This window comes from Pristiophorus japonicus, chromosome 8 (genome assembly GCF_044704955.1).
Source record: "Pristiophorus japonicus isolate sPriJap1 chromosome 8, sPriJap1.hap1, whole genome shotgun sequence".
Taxonomy (NCBI): Eukaryota; Metazoa; Chordata; class Chondrichthyes; family Pristiophoridae; genus Pristiophorus; species Pristiophorus japonicus.
In genome coordinates this window covers 138,771,849-138,793,671 of record NC_091984.1, presented here as the reverse complement: position 1 = coordinate 138,793,671, position 21,823 = coordinate 138,771,849, and the positions used below count along the sequence as shown (strand labels likewise).

The following is a 21,823-nucleotide window of genomic DNA, read 5'->3' as shown; positions in this document are numbered from 1 at the left end:
ACACCCTGCGGCTACTGGGGAGAATTATACAACTTGCACGTGTGGGGTTCTGGTGCAAGGGATTGAATGCCTGCAGTCCTCCGTGTAGCAATTGGCCACTCTCGGAACCAGCGGCTGCAGAGCACACCACAGAGGAGCCTGTGACTCAGCTTCTCTCAGCAATGCTCACACTGTTGCTGTGAAGGGCTTGGGATCGACCATCTCCTCCTCCTTGGACAGCGTAGGAGATTGTATGGACAGGAGCTTCAGTCAGCTCAATGCACCACCTGAGTCCACTGCCTGCAGATCAGTGGTTGTGTTGAGGCAGAGGCCAGTAACAGAGGCAGACATAGGATGGGAACGGATGATGCTGCTGTCTCTCCGTCCCGTTTTGCTCAGCCCCCTATTCCCCCCACCCCCCACCCCCGCACTCCACCTAATGCCTGTACAGGTGCCAGAAAGAGTGCAGGGCTGGGCTTCCCCCAGGAGAAGCCACAGCCTGAAGCCAAGAACACTACCGGCCTGTTCTCACAGAGGTTCATGACAGCAGCCACTCGCCTCTCGTGCCCCTGCATCTGGAAGCATTAGGTTAGGACGCCGAACACTGCAGTCAGTCACTAAAAATAAATAGTTGGGTCTCCTCCATTAGGAACACCGCTTTGGTGGCAATTCATTAGCATTGTGTCCACAGAGTGTTGGCATTCGGAGATGGGAACCTATGGTGAGAGGAAGGGTCTGGCTCTTCACCGCCCGTCCCCCGCCCGCCGGCCCTACGCTGACCCCTTTGCGTCCCGCGGGGAGATTTGCACCACGGGCGGCAAGGATGGCGCACGGCCGGTGTCACCGCCAGCTTTGGTAAAGTCATGAGGCTGATGGACATCCGCTGCCTGTACTTAAAGTAGATAAGTCACCAGGTGTTTTTGCCCGGCGCTGCTGCAGGGGGCGAAACTCAATATCGGGGCCGGGCCGCTAACAGGGCGATCCGTGCGGCGATGATGTCTCAAACTCTGGCCGCAGGAGATGGGGGCGCAAAGCCGTAGCACTGCCGCTAAACTCCTGTCCAATATGGCAGAAGTCGTTGCCAGCGCCACGCCTGGGCGGTAACTGATTTGCGCCCCATTAGCACCCCCCCCCCCCCCGGATTTCAGTGACGTAGATAGTCTGGAGAAGCTGGGGTTGTTCTCCTTGGAGCAGAGAAGGTTGAGAGGCGATTTGATCGAGGTGTTCAAAATCACGATGGGTCTGGACAGAGTAGATAGAGAGAAACAGTTCCCATTGGCGGAAGGGTCGAGAATCAGAGGACACAGATTTAAGGTGATTGGCAGCAGGTCCAAAAGCGACATGAGGAAAAACTTTATTACGCAGCGAGTGGTTAGGATCTGGAATGCACGGCCTGAATGGGTGGTGGAGGCAGACTCAATTGTGGCTTTCAAAAGGGAATTGGATAAGTACCTGAAAGAAAAGAAATTGCAGGGCTACGGGGAAAGGGCGGGGAAGTGGGACTAGCTGAAGTGCTCTTGTAGAGAGCCGGCACAGGTGCGACGGGCTGAATGGCCTCCTTCTGTGCTGTAACCATTCTATGATTCTATGATTTTATGATTCTATGTAAGTGTCTCACTCTCGCGTTGTGGAACCGTATTCGTATCCCTCTATAATGTATGTCTGTCTATCTGTAGGTAGCCTGTCCGTATTCCAATTTCTTTAAGTATATGAGGTGCCTCACTCTCTCTCCGTATATCATGACCGACAGGAAGTTTCCGGAAGTTTTTATCTAGGTAGATTGGCACAAACGGCACATTTCTCTCCCCAGAATGAATTAGGTGAAAGACTGAAGCTGAGTATTACTTTTGGTCGGGGCCTGTTCTGTGTTGTGGGTCGTTGAACATACAGGAATCATCAGTTCTTAGTTCTGAACTACAAAGACCTGTGTGTCTATAAAGTACTTTGTCACATCTCTCAGAAAAGCGCCTCACACAGAATGATCTCATATGAAGCACGGTGACGCAACTGCTAGTTTGCGCACAGCAAGATTTGACAAACAGTGAAGAGATGAATGGCTAGTCAATCTCTTGTATTTTTGGTTGGCCAGGTTTGAGTCTGTAAGGCCCCTGTGAAAGTGGCTGACTATCTGTGTGTGTGAGACCGCGAATGACTTTGAATGAGCGTGCAAGATGATGTGAGGCTCTCCGTGAGCTTGTCGGTCTCTGGCTTTTGCTCTGCATTACTCGGAGTTTGAATTACAACTTTTTCTCCCACTTTTGCCTGCCATACTCGGGTGTGAATTTTCCACGAACATATTTGGTTTGCGATGAATACCGTTTGCTATCTCTGCACCTTTTGTTAATTTTATCTCCTCTCTCTCTGAAGGTACGGAATCATGCTACAGATCTGTGGGCACCAGCAGCCCTCCAGCACCCCGCCCCAGTGGCCGATCTTCGTGTACGAGCTTAGAGAGTGAGTGTTGATGGGCGCGGTTACTGTGTGGGGTGGGGCGTATCATCGCCAAGTCCAGTTGGCTCATCGCCCAATGCACAGACCGCAATGATGAGGATTGGCGAAAATTGATCTCCCCCGCACCCCCGCCCCTTCCACCCCCCGCCCAACTTATCCCATTAACACCAATTGTAGTACCACCAACCACTGGATGACAACAACAACAACGTGTATTTCTATAGAGCCTTGAATGTAAAACATTCAAGGTGCTTCACAGGAATGTTTTAAGACAAAACAAATAAATTTGACACCGCATAAGAAGAAATTACGGCAGAAGACTAAAAGCTTGGTCAAAGAGGTAGGTTTTAAGGAGTGTCTTAAAGGAGGATAGAGAGGTGAGCAGGCGGAGAGGTTTAGGCAGGGAGTTCCAGAGCTTGGGGCCTAGGCAATAGAAGACACGGTCACCAATGGTTGAGTGATTATAATCAGGGATACTCAAGAGGACAGAATTAGAGGAGCATAGACATCTTGGGAGGTTGTAGGACTGAAGGAGATTACAGAGAAAGGGAGGGGCAAGGCCATGGAGGAATTTGAAAATAAGAATGAGAATTTTGAAATTGAGGTGTGGCTTAACCGGGAGCCAATGTAGGTCAGCGAGCACAGGGGTGATGGGTGAGTGGGACTTGATGTGAGTTAGGGTGACGTCAGCTAACTCATCACTGACCAGGAATCGAACTTGGGACCTTGGTGGCCTGCATGGCTCAGAACCACATGACAAGCATGTGACTGGAGGACCATCAAGGACCGCTGGGGCACACAAAGCACTGTGCGTGCAAACCAGTGCTGAGAACCAAGCGCTCCCACACGGCAGAGTGCGTGGAGTCTCGCAGCAGCTTGACTGCGTACGTTCCTTTGGGGATACCTGTCACCTGGGAGTAGATCACAGGACACAACACATCAAGCGGTTCAGGGCACAGCAATGGTTTGATGCTTGATTGGCCAAAGGATATGCTGCCTCCTTGAATTATAGCCCTACACGTTGTACAGCTTCAATTTTTAAAGAGGAAAGATTGCAAGTGATTGGACTGCGAGAGTAGATAATGCACCCAACCCTGGCAGATCATAGAAAGAAGCCAGAGATGTGTCAGGTGATCGGAAGTCAAATCAAATGATATCAGATGATTGTGGTTGTAGCAAAGTGATGATTATTAATAATGTAACAGAGCCTGGAACAAAAGCAGGGTCATTCAACCCACCATGTATACTCTACCCTATCACGGACTCTCATCATCATAGGCAGTCCCTCGGAATCGAGGAAGACTTGCTTCCATTCCTGAAGTGAGTTTTTGGTGGCTGAACAGTCCAATATGAGAGCCACAGTCTCTGTCACAGGTGGGACAGATCAAAGTGTCTTAAGTTCCCGGGCAACTATGGCGGTGCGACCTTCCAGTCTGTCGCTGTTGGGGTTGTCCAGGTCTCACTCTACCCATCCATTTAATCGCCTTCCACACACCCTGTACACTCTCCCCTGTCATGTATGTAACCTTTATGTAACAACACTGCAATACTGTAGATATGTAAGAAATGCACACCTTGACCACAGGGGGTGAACTTGTGGGAGACACTCCTCACCTGGTCACCCAGGTATTTAAAGGGAGGTCCCACACAGGGTCATCACTTCTTGGTCCCGTGAATAAAGGTTCAGGTCATGGAGTGACGTTGTCCATAGAATGTGCCTCGTGTGGATTTGTGGTATTGTGTAAGGACTTTACATTGGCGATGAGAAACGGGAATTATCGACCCACGAGAATGGCCACCGGCAGCACAGATAAACGGTACTGTGTTGGTGAGGACTGGGACAATTTCATTGAGAGGCTCCAGCAAAGTTTTGTCATGAAGGACTGGCTGGGAGACACAGTGGCCAACAAGCAAAGGGCTCATCTATTGACCAGCTGTGCACCTAAGACTTACGCGTTCATGAAAGACCTGCTAGCACCCGAGAAGCCGGCGGACAAAACCTTCGAAGAGCTCAGCAAACTAATCGGTGAGCACCTCAAACCGGCGAGCAGCGTACACGTGGCCCGACACAGATTCTATACACACCGACGTCGGGAAGGACAGAGCATACCAGATTTCGTTGCGGCCCTCCGGCACTTGGCCAGCCTCTGTAAGTTCACAGATGCCTGCAGGGGGGAAATGCTAAGGGATTTCTTTATTGAGGGCATCGGTCATGCTGGGATTTTCAGAAAGCTAATTGAGACCAAGGACTTGACCTTGGAAGCGGCGGCATTGATGGCTCAGACTGTATGGCGGGGGAGGAGGAAACCAAGATAATATACGCGCGCAATTCTGCCTCCAACGTGACGATGGATCAGGGAGTCAATATCATAAACGCGACACAGAGCCCCGCAGGTAGGCAAGGGCAGTTCAAGACACCCCAGGCACAAAAAGACCCAAGAGTAAGTCTCCAACAGAGACAATGGCAGGCTGAACGGACCTTTATGCCCCCCCAGTGGATAATGCAGCCCGGAATGGGGCCACTGACACCCACTAACAGGGTGCTCTGAGCAGTCAAAGGGACAATCAGCGAGGAATGCCTTGCAACAACCCTTTTGTTCACAACAATGGGAATCTCAGTCCATGCTGGAGGTGTGGGGGCAGACATGCTGCCAGGACTTGCAGGTTTCAACAGTACGCCTGCAGAAATTGTAACTTCAGTGACCATTTAGCCAGAATGTGCAGAAAGCCTGTAACGAGGCGGATGAACCAGATGAGGGGTTTGCGAGGCAGGATGATGCTTGGGGCAAATGAATGGACGCTGAAGTTCAGCGGGTTCATATACCAAAGTGCCACCTATGATGATGAAAGTCCTATTAAACGGCATCCCTGTGCGCATGGAGCTGGACACGGGGGCCAGCCAGTCACTCATGAGTGTTCAACAATTCGAAAAGCTGTGGCCACTCAAAGCCAGCAGACCCAAACTAGAACGCATTGAGACGCAATTACGGATGTACACCAAAGAAATCATTCCAGTGCTAGGCAGTGCAATGTTGGTGGTCACACACAATGGATCAGTGAACCAGCTGCCGCTCTGGATTGTCCCGGGCAATGGTCCCGCACTGTTGGGGAGGAGCTGGTTAGCTGAGATGAACTGGAAATGGTGGGATGAGCGAAGTTCATGCTCACAGGTCCTACAGCAATTTAAGTAACTATTTCAACCTGGCATCAGGACGTTCAAAGGTATCAAAGTCGAGATACGCATCACCCCGGACGCCTGACCAGTGCACCACAAAGCCAGAGAGTGCCGTATGTGATGCGGGAGAAAATTGAGAGCGAGTTGGACCGGTTGCTGAGAGAGGGCATCATCTCGCCTGTTGAATTCAGCGACTGGGCAAGCCCCACCGTTCCCGTCCCAAAAGCGGATGGCTCTGTCAGGATCTTTGGCGACTACAAGGCCACTATCAACCGGGTGTTCCTACAAGATCAATACCCACTCCCGAGAGCGGAGGGCCTTTTTGCCACGCTGGCAGGCGGCAAGCTGTTCACCAAGTTGAACCTCACTTCAGCCTACATGACCCAAGAACTGGCCGACGAATCTAAACTACTGACCACCATCACCACGCACAAGGGACTGTTTGTCTACAACAGGTGTCCGTTTGGCATTCGATCAGCGGCCGCGATTTTTCAAAGAAACATAGTAAGCCTGCTCAAATCCATTCCTGGAACAATTGTATTTCAGGATGACATCCTCATCACCGGCCGTGACACCGAGGAACACCTCCACAACCTGGAGGAGATGCTACGCCAACTGGACCGGGTAGGTCTGCGACTCAAGAAGTCTAAGTGTGTGTTTTTGGCTCCCGCGGTCGGGTTTCTGGGCAGAAGGGTTGCTGCAGATGGGATTCGGCCCACTGAATCCAAAACGGAGGCGATTCGACGAGCGCCCAGGCCCTGCAACACATCGGAGTTGCGTTCATTTCTGGGACTCTTGAACTATTTCGGGAACTTTCTGCCGAACTTAAGCACATTGTTGGAGCCACTACATGTGCTTCTGCGTAAGGGTTGCGATTGGTTTTGAGGGGATTGTCAGGAACGGGCTTTCAATCGGGCGCGGAACCTACTTTGTTCGAATAAGTTGTTGACCCTGTACGACTCCCGTAAGAAATTGGTTCTGACATGTGATGCATCGTCCTATGGGGTTGGGTGCGTGTTGCAGCAGGGTAACGCTGAGGGGCAACTACAACCTGTGGCTTATGCCTCCAGGTCGCGCTCTCAAGCGGGACGGGGATATGGGATTGTTGAGAAGGAAGCACTCACATGTGTCTATGGGGTGAAAAAGATGCATCAGTACCTTTTTGGCAGGAGGTTCGAATTAGAAACAGACCACAAGCCGTTAACATCCCTGTTGTCAGACTCGCATTCAGCGATGGGCTCTCACGCTCGCTGCATATGACTATACCATCCGGCACCGAAAATTGTGCTGACGCTACTGGCCACCACCGAGGGGGCAGCGCAGCAAAGCGCTGAGATGGTCATGGCTGTCAATGCTTTTTACAGCGCAGGCTCCCCCATCAAGATCGCCAGATCAAAATCTGGGCCAACAGCGACCCCCCCGCATCCTTGATTAAGAAATGCGTCCTGACTGGGAATTGGGCGCCCGCACACGGAGCATGCCCTGAGGAGGTCAGACCATTTCACAGACGGATGGATGAGCTCTCCATCCAAGCCGACTGCCTACTATGGGGCAGCCGGGTAGTCATGCCCCAGAGGGGCAGGGAAGCATTCATCAGGGAACTCCACAGCGAGCACCCAGGCATCGTGCTGATGAAGGCCATTGCCCGGTCATATGTGTGGTGGCCGGGAATTGATTCAGACCTGGAACACTGTGTTCGCAGGTGCACGACATGTGCCCAGCTAGGTAATGCCCCCAGGGAGGCCCCGCTCAGCCCATGGCCCTGGCCCACCAGGCCATGGTCACGTAGTCACGTAGACTACGTGGGCCAGTTCATGGGAAAAATGTTTCTCATTGTGGTTGATGCGTACTCGAAATGGATTGAGTGCATGCATCATTTTGAATTCATGCACAACATCCACCACTGTGGAGAGTCTGCGCTCGGTCTTTGTGACCCACGGCTTGCCGGACTTCCTTGTTAGCGATAATGGCCACAACAAGGGCCACTGAATATAAAGGGGCTGCAGGAGGGGTCAAAACTAAAAATCATGGTTTAAAAACTAAGATTAAAACACTCTACCTAAATGCACGCAGCATTTGAAATAAAGTAAATGAGTTGACGGCACAAATCATTACAAATGGGTAAGATTTGGTGGCCATTACAGAAACAGGGTTGCAGGGTGGCCAAGACTGGGAATTAAACATACAGGGGTATCTGACGATTCGGAAAGATAGACAAGAAGGGAAAGGAGGTGAGGTAGCTCTGTTAATAAAGGATGATATCAGGGCAGTTGTGAGAGACGATATTGGCTCTAATGAACAAAATGTTGAATCACTGTGGGTGGAGATTAGAGATAGTAAGGGGAAAAAGTCACTGGTGGGCGTAGTTTATAGGCCCCCAAATAATAACTTCACGGTGGGGCAGAGGAATCAAAGGAATAATGGAGGCATGTGAAAAAGGAACGGCAGTAGTCATGGGGGATTTTAACCTGCATATCGATTGGTCAATTCAAATCGCACGGGGTAGCCTGGAGGAGGAATTCATAGAATGCATAATGGATTGTTTCTTAGAACAGTATGTAACAGAACCTACAAAGGAGCAGGCTATCTTAGATCTGGTCCTGTGTAATGAGACAGAAAAATAAACGATCTCCTAGTAAAAGATCCTCTCGGAATGAGTGATCACATTATGGTTGAATTTGTAATACAGATTGAGGGTGAGGAAGTTGTGTCAGAAACGAGCGTACTGTGCTTAAACAAAGGGGACTACAATGGGGTGAGGGCAGAGTTGGCTAAAGTAAACTAGAAACACAGACTAAACGGTGGCACAATTGAGGAACAGTGGAGGACTTTTAAGGAGCTCTTCCATAGTGAGCAACAAAAATATATTCCAGTGAAAAAGAAGGGCAGTAAGAGAAGGGATAACCAGCCGTGGATAACCAAGGAAATAAAGGAGAGTATCAAATCAAAGACCAATGCGTATAAGGTGGCCAAGGTTAGTGGGAAACTAGAGGATTGGGTAAATTTTAAACAACAGCAAAGAATGACAAAGAAAGCAATAAAGAAAGGAAAGATAGATTACGAAGGTAAACTTGCACAAAACATAAAAACAGATATTAAAAGCTTTTACAGATATATAAAACGGAAAAGAGTGACTAAAGTAAATGTTGGTCCCTTAGAAGATGAGAAGGGGGATTTAATAATGGGAAATGTGGAAATGGCTGAGACCTGAAACAATTATTTTGCTTCGGTCTTCACAGTGGAAGACACAAAAACCATGCCAAAAATTGCTGGTCACAGGAATGTGGGAAGGGAGGACCTTGAGACAATCACTATCACTAGCGGGGTAGTGCTGGACAGGCTAATGGGACTCAAGGTAGACAAGTCCCCTGGTCCTGATGAAATGCATCCTAGGGTATTAAAAGAGATGGCGGAAGTTATAGCAGATGCATTCGTTATAATCTACCAAAATTCTCTGGACTCTGGGGAGGTACCAGCGGATTGGAAAGCAGCTAATGTAAAGCCTCTGTTTAAAAAAGGGGGCAGGCAAAAGGCAGGTAACTATAGGCCAGTTAATTTAACATCTGTAGTGGGGAAAATGCTTGAAACTATCATTAAGGAAGAAATAGCGGGACATCTAGATAGGAATAGTGCAATCAAGTAGACGCAGCATGGATTCATGAAGGGGAAATCATGTTTAACTAATTTACTGGAATTCTTTGAGGATATAACGAGCATGGTGGATAGAGGTGTACTGATGGATGTGGTGTATTTAGATTTCCAAAAGGCATTCGATAAGGTGCCACACAAAAGGTTAATGCAGAAGATAGAGGTGCGCGGTGTCAGAGGAAATGTATTAGCATGGATAGAGAATTGGCTGGCGAACAGAAAGCATTGAGTCGGGATAAATGGGTCCTTTTCGGGTTGGAAATCGGTGGTTAGTGGTGTGCCACAGGGATCGGTGCTGGGACCACAACTGTTTACAATATACATAGATGACCTGGAAGAGGGGACAGAGTGTACTGTAACAAAATTTGCAGATGACACAAAGATTAGTGGGAAAGCGGGTTGTGTAGAGGACACAGAGAGGCTGCAAAGAGAGGTTAAGCGAATGGGCTAAGGTTTGGCAGATGGAATACAATGTCGGAAAGTGTGAGGTCATCCACCTTGGGAAAAAAAATAGTAAAAGGGAATATTATTTGAATGGGGTGAAATTACAACATGCTGAGGTGCAGAGGGACCTGGGGGTCCTTGTGCATGAATCCCAAAAAGTTAGTTTGCAGGTGCAGCAGGTAATCAGGAAGGCGAATGGAATGTTGGCCTTCATTGCGAGAGGGATGGAGTACAAAAGCAGGGAGGTCCTGCTGCAACTGTATAGGGTATTGGTAAGGCCGCACCTGGAGTACTGCGTGCAGTTTTGGTCACCTTACTTAAGGAAGGATATACTAGCTTTGGAGTGGGTACAGAGACGATTCACTAGGCTGATTCCGGAGATGAGCGGGTTACCTTATGATGATAGATTGAGTAGACTGGGTCTTTACTCGTTGGAGTTCAGAAGGATGAGGGGTGATCTTATAGAAACATTTAAAATAATGAAAGGGATAGATAAGATAGAGGCAGAGAGGTTGTTTCCACTAGTAGAGGAGACTAGAACTAGGGGGCACAGCCTCAAAATACGGGAGAGCCAATTTAAAACCGAGTTCAGAAGGAATTTCTTCTCCCAGAGAGTTGTGAATCTGTGGAATTGTCTGCCAAAGGAAGCAGTTGAGGCTAACTCATTGAATGTATTCAAGTCACAGATAGATAAATTTTTAACCAATAAGGGAATTAAGGGTTAAGGGGAGAGGGCGGGTAAGTGGAGCTGAGTCCACGGCCAGATCAGCCATGATCTTATTGAATGGCGGAGCAGGCTTAAGGGGCTAGATGGCCTACTCCTGCTCCTAATTCTTATGTTCTTATGTTCTTATGTTTCACAAGCTACGAATTCTGGGAGTTCATGTTGGGTAATGGCATTAACCATGTCAGGACAGCACCATTCAATGGGCAGGTGGAACGTGCGGTCCAATTCATAAAGCAAGGCATACTCCGGATTCAAGGACCCTCCCTTCAATGCCGACTATCGTGCCTCCTGCTGGCCTATAGGTCCTGACCGCACTCGCTCACGGGGGTCCCGCCTGCGGAGCTACTCATGAAACGAACACTCAAAACTCAGCTGTCCCTCATTCATCCAGTCATGTCCGACATTGTTGAGGGCAAGCGCCAGTCCCAAAACGAGTACCATGACCGAAATTCAAGGGGGAGATGTATAGAAATTGATGACCCTGTATTTGTTCTCAATCACGCTTTGGGGCCCAAATGGCTTGAGGGTACTGGAATAGACAAAGAGGGGAATAGGGTTATAGTGGTTAAACTTAACAATGGGCAGATATGCCACAAGCATATGGACCAAGTTTTAAAAAAATGTTCAGCATGGACACTGAGGAATCTGAGGAAGATCATGAGATGGTATTCACACCACCGCCAGTGAACGAGCAACAAGAACATTCAGCAGTATGCACAGTCCCCGCGGTCAACCCGGACAAGCCGGAATCACCACAGGTGACAGACACACATACCAAGGCTCAACAACCAGAGCCCCAACTGCGACGCTCCACGAGAGACCGCAGACCACCCGAGAGACTTAACCTATGATCCCAATCAGATGTTGAGGGAGAGGTGATGTCATAGAAACATAGAAACATAGAAAATAGGTGCAGGAGCAGACCATTCAGCCCTTCTAGCCTGCACCGCCATTCAATGAGTTCATGGCTGAACATGAAACTTCAGTACCCACTTCCTGCTTTCACGCCATACCCCTTGATCCCCCGAGTAGTAAGGACTTCATCTAACTCCCTTTTGAATATATTTAGTGAATTGGCCTCAACTACTTCCTGTGGTAGAGAATTCCACAGGTTCACCACTCTCTGGGTGAAGAAGTTTCTCCTTATCTCGGTCCTAAATGGCTTACCCCTTATCCTTAGACTGTGACCCCTGGTTCTGGACTTCCCCAACATTGGGAACATTCTTCCTGCATCCAACCTGTCCAAACCCGTCAGAATTTTAAACGTTTCTATGAGGTCCCCTCTCACTCTTCTGAACTCCAGTGAATACAAGCCCAGTTGATCCAGTCTTTCTTGATAGGTCAGTCCCACCATCCCGGGAATCAGTCTGGTGAATCTTCGCTGCACTCCCTCAATAGCAAGTATGTCCTTCCTCAAGTTAGGAGACCAAAACTGTACACAATACTCCAGGTGTGGCCTCACCAAGGCCCTGTACAACTGTAGCAACACCTCCCTGCCCCTGTACTCAAATCCCCTCGCTATGAAGGCCAACATGCCATTTGCTTTCTTAACCGCCTGCTGTACCTGCATGCCAACCTTCAATGACTGATGTACCATGACACCCAGGTCTCGTTGCACCTTCCCTTTTCCTAATCTGTCACCATTCAGATAATAGTCTGTCTCTCTGTTTTTACCACCAAAATGGATAACCTCACATTTATCCACATTATACTTCATCTGCCACGCATTTGCCCACTCACCTAACCTATCCAAGTCACTCTGTAGCCTCATAGCATCCTCCTCGCAGCTCACACTGCCACCCAACTTAGTGTCATCCGCAAATTTGGAGATACTACATTTAATCCCCTCGTCTAAATCATTAATGTACAATGTAAATTAATGTCATGTGTGTAACCTTTATGTAATAACACTGCAATACTGCATATACTTAAGAAATGCATACCTTGACCACAGGGGGTGAACTTGTGGGAGACACTCCTCACCTGGTCACCCAGGTATTTAAAGGGAGGTCCCATGCAGGGTCATCACTTCTTGGTCCCGTGAATAGAGGTTCAGGTCATGGAGTGACCTTGTCCATAGAATGTGCCTCGTGTGGATTTGTGGTATTATGTAAGGACTTTACATCCACTATCATGGACTCTACCATCCATTTAATCTCCTCCCACACACCATGTACACACCACCCTATCATGGGCTCTACCCACGCTATACTCTATTACTATGGTGAGATACTTGTAGATCTTGCTTGCCTTTACTGCTGTGTCGCACTGCTCAGCTGATTTCCACAATCTCGATCGCTCCCCTGCAGTGTGTCCTGTAGATTATTCAATTTGTAATGCCTCTGCTGATTCCCCTTCCCCAGTGCCATCGGCGTACATTTATACGCATTAAACAACACTTGCCACCTGTCAGCCCAGTCCCCAATTTATCCAGATCTCTCTGTATTTGATCCGTTTGTTCCTTTCCCGCCTGCCAAAATTCTGCAGTTCAGGCAGTATCTGTGGAAAGAGTAACAGAGTTAGCGTTTCAGGTCGATGACCTGGCATCAAAACTGGAAAAGCTTAGAGATGTTACAGGTTTTAAGCAAGGACAGAGGCAGTGAAAGTGGGGAGGGGAGGAAATAACAAAGGGGGTGCTCTGTGATAGGGTGCTAGGCAGGAGAGATTAAATGACAAAAGGGATGATGGTGCAAGGCAAAAGGAGATGGTAATGGGACAAGTAAAGAAACAAAATATGGGTCTCGAGCAGGTGTAACTGGGAATATTCAATCACCTGCAAGTGACTCAGGTCCCTTCCCCTCCCTGAGTGACTCAGGTCCCCCCAACCTCCCTGAGTGAATCAGGCCCTTCCCCCCTCACTGAGTGACTCAGGCCCCTCCCCCCCTCCCTGAGAGACTCAGGCCCCTCCCCCTCCCTGAGAGACTCAGGCCCCTCCCCCATCCCTGAGAGACTCAGGCCCTTCCACCCTCCCTGAGTGACTCAGGCCCCTCACCCTCTCCATGAGTGACTCAGGCCCCTCACCCTTTCCATGAGTGACTCAGGCCCCTGCTCTCTCCCCGAGTGACTCAAGCCACTCCCCCTCCCCGAGAGTGACTCAGGTTCCTCCCCCTTCTCTGAGTGACTCAAGCCCCTCCCCCCTCCCTGAGTGACTTGGGCCACTCCCCCTCCTGAGAGACTCAGGCCCCTCCCCCCTCCCTGAGAGACTCAGGCCCCTCCCCCCTCCCTGAGAGACACAGGCCCCTCCCCCCTCCCTGAGAGACTCAGGCCCCTCCCCCCTCCCTGAGAGACTCAGGTCCCTCCCCCTCTCTGAGACTCAGGCCCCTCCCTGAGAGTCTCAAGCCCCTCCCCCTCCCTGAGAGACTCAGGCCCCTCCCCCTCTCCCTAAGTGAAAGGCTGCTCCCCCTCCCTGAGTGACTCAGGCCCCTCCTCCTCTCCTGAGAATGACTCAAGTCCCTCCCTCGCTCCCTGATTTTTGCCACAGGCCCTAATTTGGTTGGGGGGTTGGGGGTGGGAGCAAATTGTTTCTGTGAATGTATGGTAAGTCTTCCTTTGATGTGAGGATGTGAATTAGAGAGCTGGATCAGCACAACAACTCGAGATAGCCAACACACACAGGGCGGGACAGACCCAGACCCCATGACAGTTGCAAGTCGATGCACTGTCCTACGCACACACCTGTCGGAGGGTTGCCTGTCTGCGGGACTGCTCTGCTGGCCTAGCCCTATTTTCAGGAGGGGGCTTAGCACACTGGGAGAGTGCAGGTGAGAGCATGCAGAACTGCCACTCAGAGTGCTACCCTTTGTATTTTTCAGGCTCCTCAGCATCGTTTAACCTGGCGAGCACTGGTGATCTGTACATGAGCATGCAGGCGCTGAACGGGGATTCGTACCAGGCGGCCCAGGTCGGAGCCAACGTGCAGTCACAGGTAGGAGAGCACAGACACGACTGTAAAAACCAACTCCTCCAAACATTCTTCAATGGGACGGGAGGGTGGGAGAGAGGGTCAAAGTACCACGAGCCGGGGCGGATCTCACCATCCAATGACCGAGAAAGCAAGTTGGCTGTCAGATGATGCACCCTAAGGTCGAAGAGCCTGCCGACCCTCACACACAGCCAGGTTCCGGAGGGGGCGGCCAATGACCCATGGAACCCAGCCAGCTGCAGGATCGGAGGCGGCTTGGGGTATTAGACGTGGTAAAATACAAAAGGGGTTTGAATTTCCACTGTAAAATGTTCACAACATTTCTCATGTTTTCTGGGGATCTGTGGATGATCAGCAGCCTCCCAGAAATTTGACCCCCTCAAATTGCCTTTCAAAATCAGTCCTCCCTTTATTACTGATAGGCTCCATTTCCTTTGGTTTACTTTTAGGCCTATCAGTCAAACAAGCAGGCATTGCAATCAGGTTGCTGTCAGACTGGAGGCTGCAAATCTAGCCACACCTCCACAGTTGACTGACAGCGATAACAATAACTTGCATTTATATAGCTCCTTTAACGTCCCCAACCAGTTTATAGCTGCGTAACCAAACAAAATTTGACACTGAGCCACAGAAGGAGATATTCGGACCGTTTACCAAAAGCTTGGTCAAAGAGGTACGTTTTGAGGAGCGTCTTAATTGAGGAGAGAAAGGTATGGAGGCAGAAAGGTTCAGGGAGGGAATTCCAAAGAATGGATCTCGGCAGCTGAAGGCACGGCCACCAGTGGTGGAGTGATTAAAATCGGGGATGTTCAAGAAGTCAGAATTTGAGAAGTGCAGAGTTCTCGGAGGGTTGTAGGGCTGGAGGAGGTTACAGAGATAGGGAGGGGCGAGGCCATGGAGGGATTTTGGAAAAAAAGATTTGAATTAAAAAATCGAGGCTTTGCCGGATCGGGAGCAAAGGTGGGTCAGTGAGTTCAGGAGTGATGGGTGGACGGGATTTGGTGCGAGTTAAGATGCGGGCAGCTGAGTTGTGGATGAACACAAGTTTACAGAGGATGTAGAATGTGAGGCCGGCCAGCAGAGCACTGGAATGTTTGAGTCTAGAGATAACAAAGGCATGGATGAGGGTTTCAGTAGCAGATGAGCTGAAGAAGTGGCAGAATGGGGTGATGTTACTGAGGTGGAAATAGGCAGACTTGATGATGAAGTGGATATGTGGTCGAAAGCTCATTTCAGGGTCAAATATGACATCAAGGTTGTGACAGCCTGGTTCAGCCTCAGACAGAAGCCAGGGAGAGGGATGGAGTCGGTGGCTAGGGAACCGAGTTAGTGGCGGGTGTAACGTATTTGCTTCATGGGTTCTTTGCTTAAGAATTTATTGCTGTGAAGAATTAGTTTGGTTTATTAACAAAGATTTAACAATCACACTACACATTACCAGTTCATCTACTAGGCTCGCAACTGCATACCTCATCGTGCATTCCCCAAACCCAACTGGCTGGGGTTTTATTGAGGCTTGTGAACATCACATGACTGGCTGAGCCACTCACAATGTAAGAGCTCAGTCTTCCCAATATTTAGTTGGATAACATTTCTGCTCTTAGCAGCTGCAAAGATTTTTTGATTGTTGAGTGAGTTAATGGAAGGGTGAGTGGCAGAGCGGAGGTTAGCCATGGTTTATAGAGTAACAGATACCTGGGAGTGAGTTATAGGCTGGAATCTAATCGAAGGGTTCGGGGGGTTTATATATAGAATAACAGATACCCAGGAGTGAATTACAGACTGGAATCTAATCGAGGGGTTCGGGGGTTTATATATAGAATAACAGATACCCGGGAGTGAGTTACAGGCTGGAATCTAATCGAAGGGTTCGGGGGGTTTATATATAGAATAACAGATAACGGAGTGAGTTACAGCCTGGAATCTAATCGAGGGTTCGGGGGGGTTTATATATAGAATAACAGATATCCGGGAGTGAGTTACAGCCTGGAATTTAATCGAGGGGTTCAGGGGGTTATATATATAGGAAAACAGATACCCAGGAGTTAATTACAGGCTGGAATCTAATCGAGGGGTTCGGGGAGTTTATGTATAGAATAACAAATACCCGGGAATGAGTTATAACCTGGAATCTAATCGAGGGGTTCGGGGGCTTTATATATAGAATAACAAATACCCGGGAGTGAGTTACAGGCTGGAATCTAATCGAAGTGTTCGGGGGATTTATATATAGAATAACAGATACCCGGGGTGAGTTACAGACTGGAATCTAATCGAGGGATTCGGGGGTTTATATATAGAATAACAGATACCCGGGAGTGAGTTCCAGGCTGGAATCTAATCGAAGGGTTCGGGGGGTTTATATATAGAATTTCAGATACCCGGGGGTGAGTTACAGGCTGGAATCTAATCGAGGGGTTCAGGGGTTTATATATAGAATTTCAGATACCCGGGAGGTGAGTTACAGGCTGGAATCTAATCGAGGGGTTCAGGGGTTTGTATATAGAATTTCAGATACCCGGGGGTGAGTTACAGGCTGGAATCTAATCGAGGGGTTCAAGGGTTTATATATAGAATTTCAGATACCCTTAGTCTGCAGGATAAAAAGAAGGAGAAAGAAAGAGTAGAAAGACGTATTTATATTGTGTCTTTTATGACCTCAAGACATCCCTAGGCTCTTCACAGCCAATGAAGTACTTTTGGAGTGTAGTCACTGTTGTAATGGAGGAAGAGCAGCAGCCATTTTGCACACAGCAAGGCCCCACACACAGCATTGTGATTATGACCAGATAATCTGTTTTTGTGTTGTTGATTGATGGATAAATATTGATCAGGCGACTGAGGAAATGTCCCCTGTTTTTCTTCAAAATAGTGCCATGTGTACGTCCATCTGAGAGGGCAGACGGGGTCTCGGTTTAACATTTCATCCAAAAGACGGCACCTCTGACAGCGCAGCGCTCCCTGAGCACTGCACTGGCATGTCAACCTGGATTAAAGGCTCAAGTCCCTGGAGTGGGACTTGAACCCACAAACCTCGGACTCCGAGGTTCAGAGTGTGCTCCCCACTAAGCCATAGCTGACGCCTGACCGCAAGGCCGTGACCGGCTATGGTAGGTTTATTTGTTGATCAGGGTTGGGTCAGAATTGATAGCGGGACAATTGCCCGAGGTCATCAGGAATCGGTCACCCTCGATTCGTGAGGCCTGCTGAGACCTGGGGCAGTATTTTACTCCATGTCTTTGTATGGTCAAAGGGAAATAGTTGAGCTAAACCATCATTGATTGATGAGGGCAATTAATTAACTTTGTCTGTGTATTGAGAAGAATAGACCCCACAGTTGGACATCTATTCACAAATTAACATTGGGTCTGCCATCTTTTTTGACGGCTAACAGGCCTTTAATAGGGTTGTTAGACCTCCATGATTGCCCTGGATTCTCCAGGAATTGAAGATTAATCTTCCGGACACGGCTAATAGCACAAACCCAGGAGGAAAATCAGAGGGGCAAATAAACAACAGTATTTTTAAAATTTTCTTTGAACACTTTCATTTATTAGTTCTAACAATATTGGAGATGGAGGAACAAAGACTCATTGACAGTCAAGATTAAAAAAAAGAAAAGAAAGACTTGCATTAATATAGCATCTTTTACGATCACCAAGCGTCTCAAAGCACTTTACAGCCAATTAAGTACTTCTGTACTGTTTTTGTTATGTTGATTGAAGGATAACTATTGGCAAAGACACCGGGGATAACTCCCTTGCTTTTCTTCGAAATAGTGCCGTGGGATCTTTTACATCCACCTGAGAGAGCAGACGGGGTCTCCGTTTAACTTCTCATCCGAATGACGGCACCTCCGACAGTGCAGCGCTCCCTCAGCTCTGAGACTAGATTTTTATGCTCTGGAGTGGGTCTTGAACCCACAACCGTCTGGCTCAGAGGCAAGTGTGTTACCCACTGAGCCAAAGTTGACTTTGGATTGATCCAATTGGGTAACAAAGAGTTTGGTCACTTTCCATTTGGCTGTGAGAAGGCAGCTCGCCCGTAAGATGGACCAATGGCCGGAGCGTGGGGACGAGACGTTGGGAGGTCATGTGGTGAAGCCTCCAGGAATAGACCCAACCAGAGTTGGCAACCTTAACCCTTAATGAGTTTTCTTCCCTCTGCTTGCAATATTTGTATCAGCTCTTCACCAAAATGGGAGGACCACAGCTGCAGTAAGACATTCCGAAGGGAATGGTTGAATACCGGCAGATTTCCCTGCTAGTTGACGCGCTGTGCGCTTTTTGTTCTGATCCGCCCGACACCAATGTGTGTCATGTCAGGGGACTGTTGCGATGTGATAATGAACCTGCCAAACTGCACTATGTCAGAAAGTGTGACACAGCATGTTAGTTATCATTTTAAAATGCAGGAGCTTGACTGGGACCTGACAATCCACTCCTCCCTCCCTCTCAGGGCAGCCGAGGTACATGGTACAGGTTGAACCTCCCTTATCCAGGACTTCCTTATCTGGAACCACCCCTCGTCCGGAACCATTCCCTGTCACCAGCTGGTGCATGCGCAGAACTGCGACATGAACAAATTGAAGTTCTTCCTCGCTGCCGACTCCCGCGATCATTGGTCTGACCCCACCACCCTCCCTCCAACCCCCCCCGGCCCCCATGATCTCTCTGCTGCACTCCCAGCCCCAAGCCAGCCAGCCCAATATCCCCTTGCTCAGTACCTGTACCATCCAATTAAATGTAACCACCCCTCATCCGGAAAAATCCCTTATCCAGAACAGGTCAGGTCCCGAGGGTTCCGGATAAGGGAGGTTCAACATGTAGTCATATTCTTGCGAAGCTGTTTCACACGGTCTCCATGACCATGTTACCGCCAGGGGCTGTCACACATCAAGTTGCCAACTCTGGTCGGACATTTGCCAAGAGGTTTCATTACATGACCTCTCACCTCCAACCATCCCACCTGTGATGTATTTGCTTCATGGGTTCTTTGCTTAAGAATTCAGAGCAACACATTGCTAATGTGAACGAGTTGGTTTATTAGCAAAAGGTTTAAACAATCACACTACACATTACCAGTTCATCCACCAGGCTCACAACCATCTGCGTCATCGTCCAGTCCCCCGAACCCAACTGACTGGGGTTTTATTGAGTCTTGTCAACATCACGTGACTGGCTAAGCCACTCCCAACTCAACAGCTCTACAACTATTTTAAGTTAAAACCATAAATCAAGTGCCCCCTTATTAAAGGGGGGGCACTAAAACCAACATATTAAACAAATTAAACTTTTGACAGTAAATTTAACTCAAATTCAAATTTGGTTGCCTGGGGTGATGATGCACTCCAGTCCCTCCGGTGCCCAGTTCTCGTGGAAGGCCGCGAGCGTACCGGTGGATACCGCCTGCTCAATCTTCAGGGACACCCTGTCTCGGATGTAACCGCGGAAGAGAAGCAGACGGTTGGGCTGAACAACCCCCTTGACTGCCCGCTGCCTGGGCCACCTTGGCCAGGCCCAGGAGCAGTCCTACGAGGCGGCCTTTTGACCTGCCCGCTCACCTCTGCACAGGGTACCCAAAGATCAGGAGTGTGGGACTGAAGTGCAACCAGAATTTGAGGAGCAGCCCCTTCAAATAATGGAATAGGGGCTGCAACCTCGCACATTCGATAAAAACATGGAACACGGACTCTTCCAGACCGCAGAAATTGCAGGCGGCCTGGGAGCCCATGAACCGACTTAAAAACCGATTCCACGGGACTGCTCCGTGAAACACCCTCCAGGCGAAGTCCCCAATAAATAGAGAGAGGACTCCCGCATAGGGTGCATTCCATTGAGGACCCCCGCCTCCGCCGGACAGCAAGATGGTCAACAACTCCACAGACATGTGAGCATGCTCATAGGTGCATACATTATACCGCCTGTTTCCCCATCTTCAGTATTTTTTACAACTAATAAACAAAAGTGTGCCAAGAAATTTAAAACCTAAAACACACCATTCTTTTTAATGCTCCTGTGATTTTTCTCCTTGGACTTTTGCTCCCAGCAAGTGCCCTGGAGATGAATCCACAATTCCGACACAATGTTGGAGGGTTGGCACGCCTAGCCCACACACACAAACACACATCAGAAAATGGGCGTAACCAAATCGAGAAGAAACAAAGGGCGGAGGTGCATGAAGTCCCCCGCACCCACGTCACGCTGCGAGCAGGTTGGCCGTAGGGTTTCTGAGTGCCCCAGAAAGTGCCCAGCTAGCCAAACAGTGAGGCAAGTGAGGCCAGAATAATGTGCAGACATCCTGTGTGCTACGCCTGATTTATGGATCCAGCCACATCCGCTGCTGACAGAGGTGGATCCACGGAGCTTGATGTGAGGATTGGAGGGAGCGTTTGGAGGCTATTTTGCACCTCTTGTCTTTACCGTTGTTTATTTTCTTTTGCTGTTTCCATGAGGGGTGGTCGTGAGCCATTGTGCCAATGGTTTTTTGAAATGGGCTCTCCCTTTACCAGTGTTTTTTGGAGGAAAAGGAGGACCAATGATGGAATCTTACAGAGCAGAAGGAGGCCAATTCAGACCATCGGGCCTGTGCTGGCTCTTTGAAAGAGCTCTCCAGTTAGTCCCACTCCCCAACCTTTCCCCATAGCCCTGCCATTTTTTTTTCCTTTTCAAGTATTTATCCAATTCCCTTTGAAAGTAACTACTGAATCTGCTTCCACCATGCTTTTAATTAGTGTATCCCAGATCACAACAACACACTGTGTAAAAAAAAAAAAATTCTCCTCATCTCGCCTCTGAATCTTCTGCCATTGATCTAAATCTGTGTCCTCTGGTTACTGACCCTGTGCCAACGGAGACAGTTTTTCCCAAGCTACTCTATCTAAACCCTTCATGATTTTAAACCCAATGGAGATCTGCCAAGTAGATGAGGCACTGAGCTGTTCTGTGCCCATGTATCAGGACCCCATCTACAGGCACACATACCCCAATTTGTCGGAGAAGCGGTGCCTGTGTAGATCCAAGGATCTCACGAGAATGAGGAACTGAAGGAAAGTAGTATTAGTAAAAAAATAGTACTGGGGAAATTAATGGGACAGAAAGCCAATAAATCCCCTAGACCTGATGGCCTACATCCTAGGGTTTTGAAAGAGGTGGCTATAGAAATAGTGGATGCATTGACTGTCATCTTCCAAAATTCAATAGATTCCCAACGATTGGAAGGTAGCAAATATAACCAAACTATTTAAGAAAGGGGCTAGGGAGAAACGGAGTTAACTTTTCAGGTTGATGACCTCACGTCAGAACCACAGATGCTGAGTATTTCCAGCATTTTATGTTTTTATTTCAGATTTTCAGCATCCACAATATTTTGCTTTTAGAACATAAGAACATAAGAAATAGGAACAGGAGTAGGCCATATGGCCCCTCGAGCCTGGTCCGCCATTCAATAAGATCATGGCTGATCTGATCATGGACTC

The 21,823-nt window shown here is 48.8% G+C and overlaps 1 protein-coding gene across 1 annotated transcript in view; it reads left to right on the top strand.

Moving 5' to 3' along the window:
- Nucleotides 1-21,823, top strand: part of LOC139268184 (pre-B-cell leukemia transcription factor 1-like) — a 1,207,813-nt gene that overhangs the window by 1,131,978 nt on the left and 54,012 nt on the right. Inside the window, exons 7-8 of the mRNA XM_070886235.1 lie at nucleotides 2,347-2,439; nucleotides 14,246-14,349. Of these exons, the coding sequence (XP_070742336.1) occupies nucleotides 2,347-2,439; nucleotides 14,246-14,349 (197 nt within the window). The remainder of the gene's footprint in view (nucleotides 1-2,346; nucleotides 2,440-14,245; nucleotides 14,350-21,823) is intronic.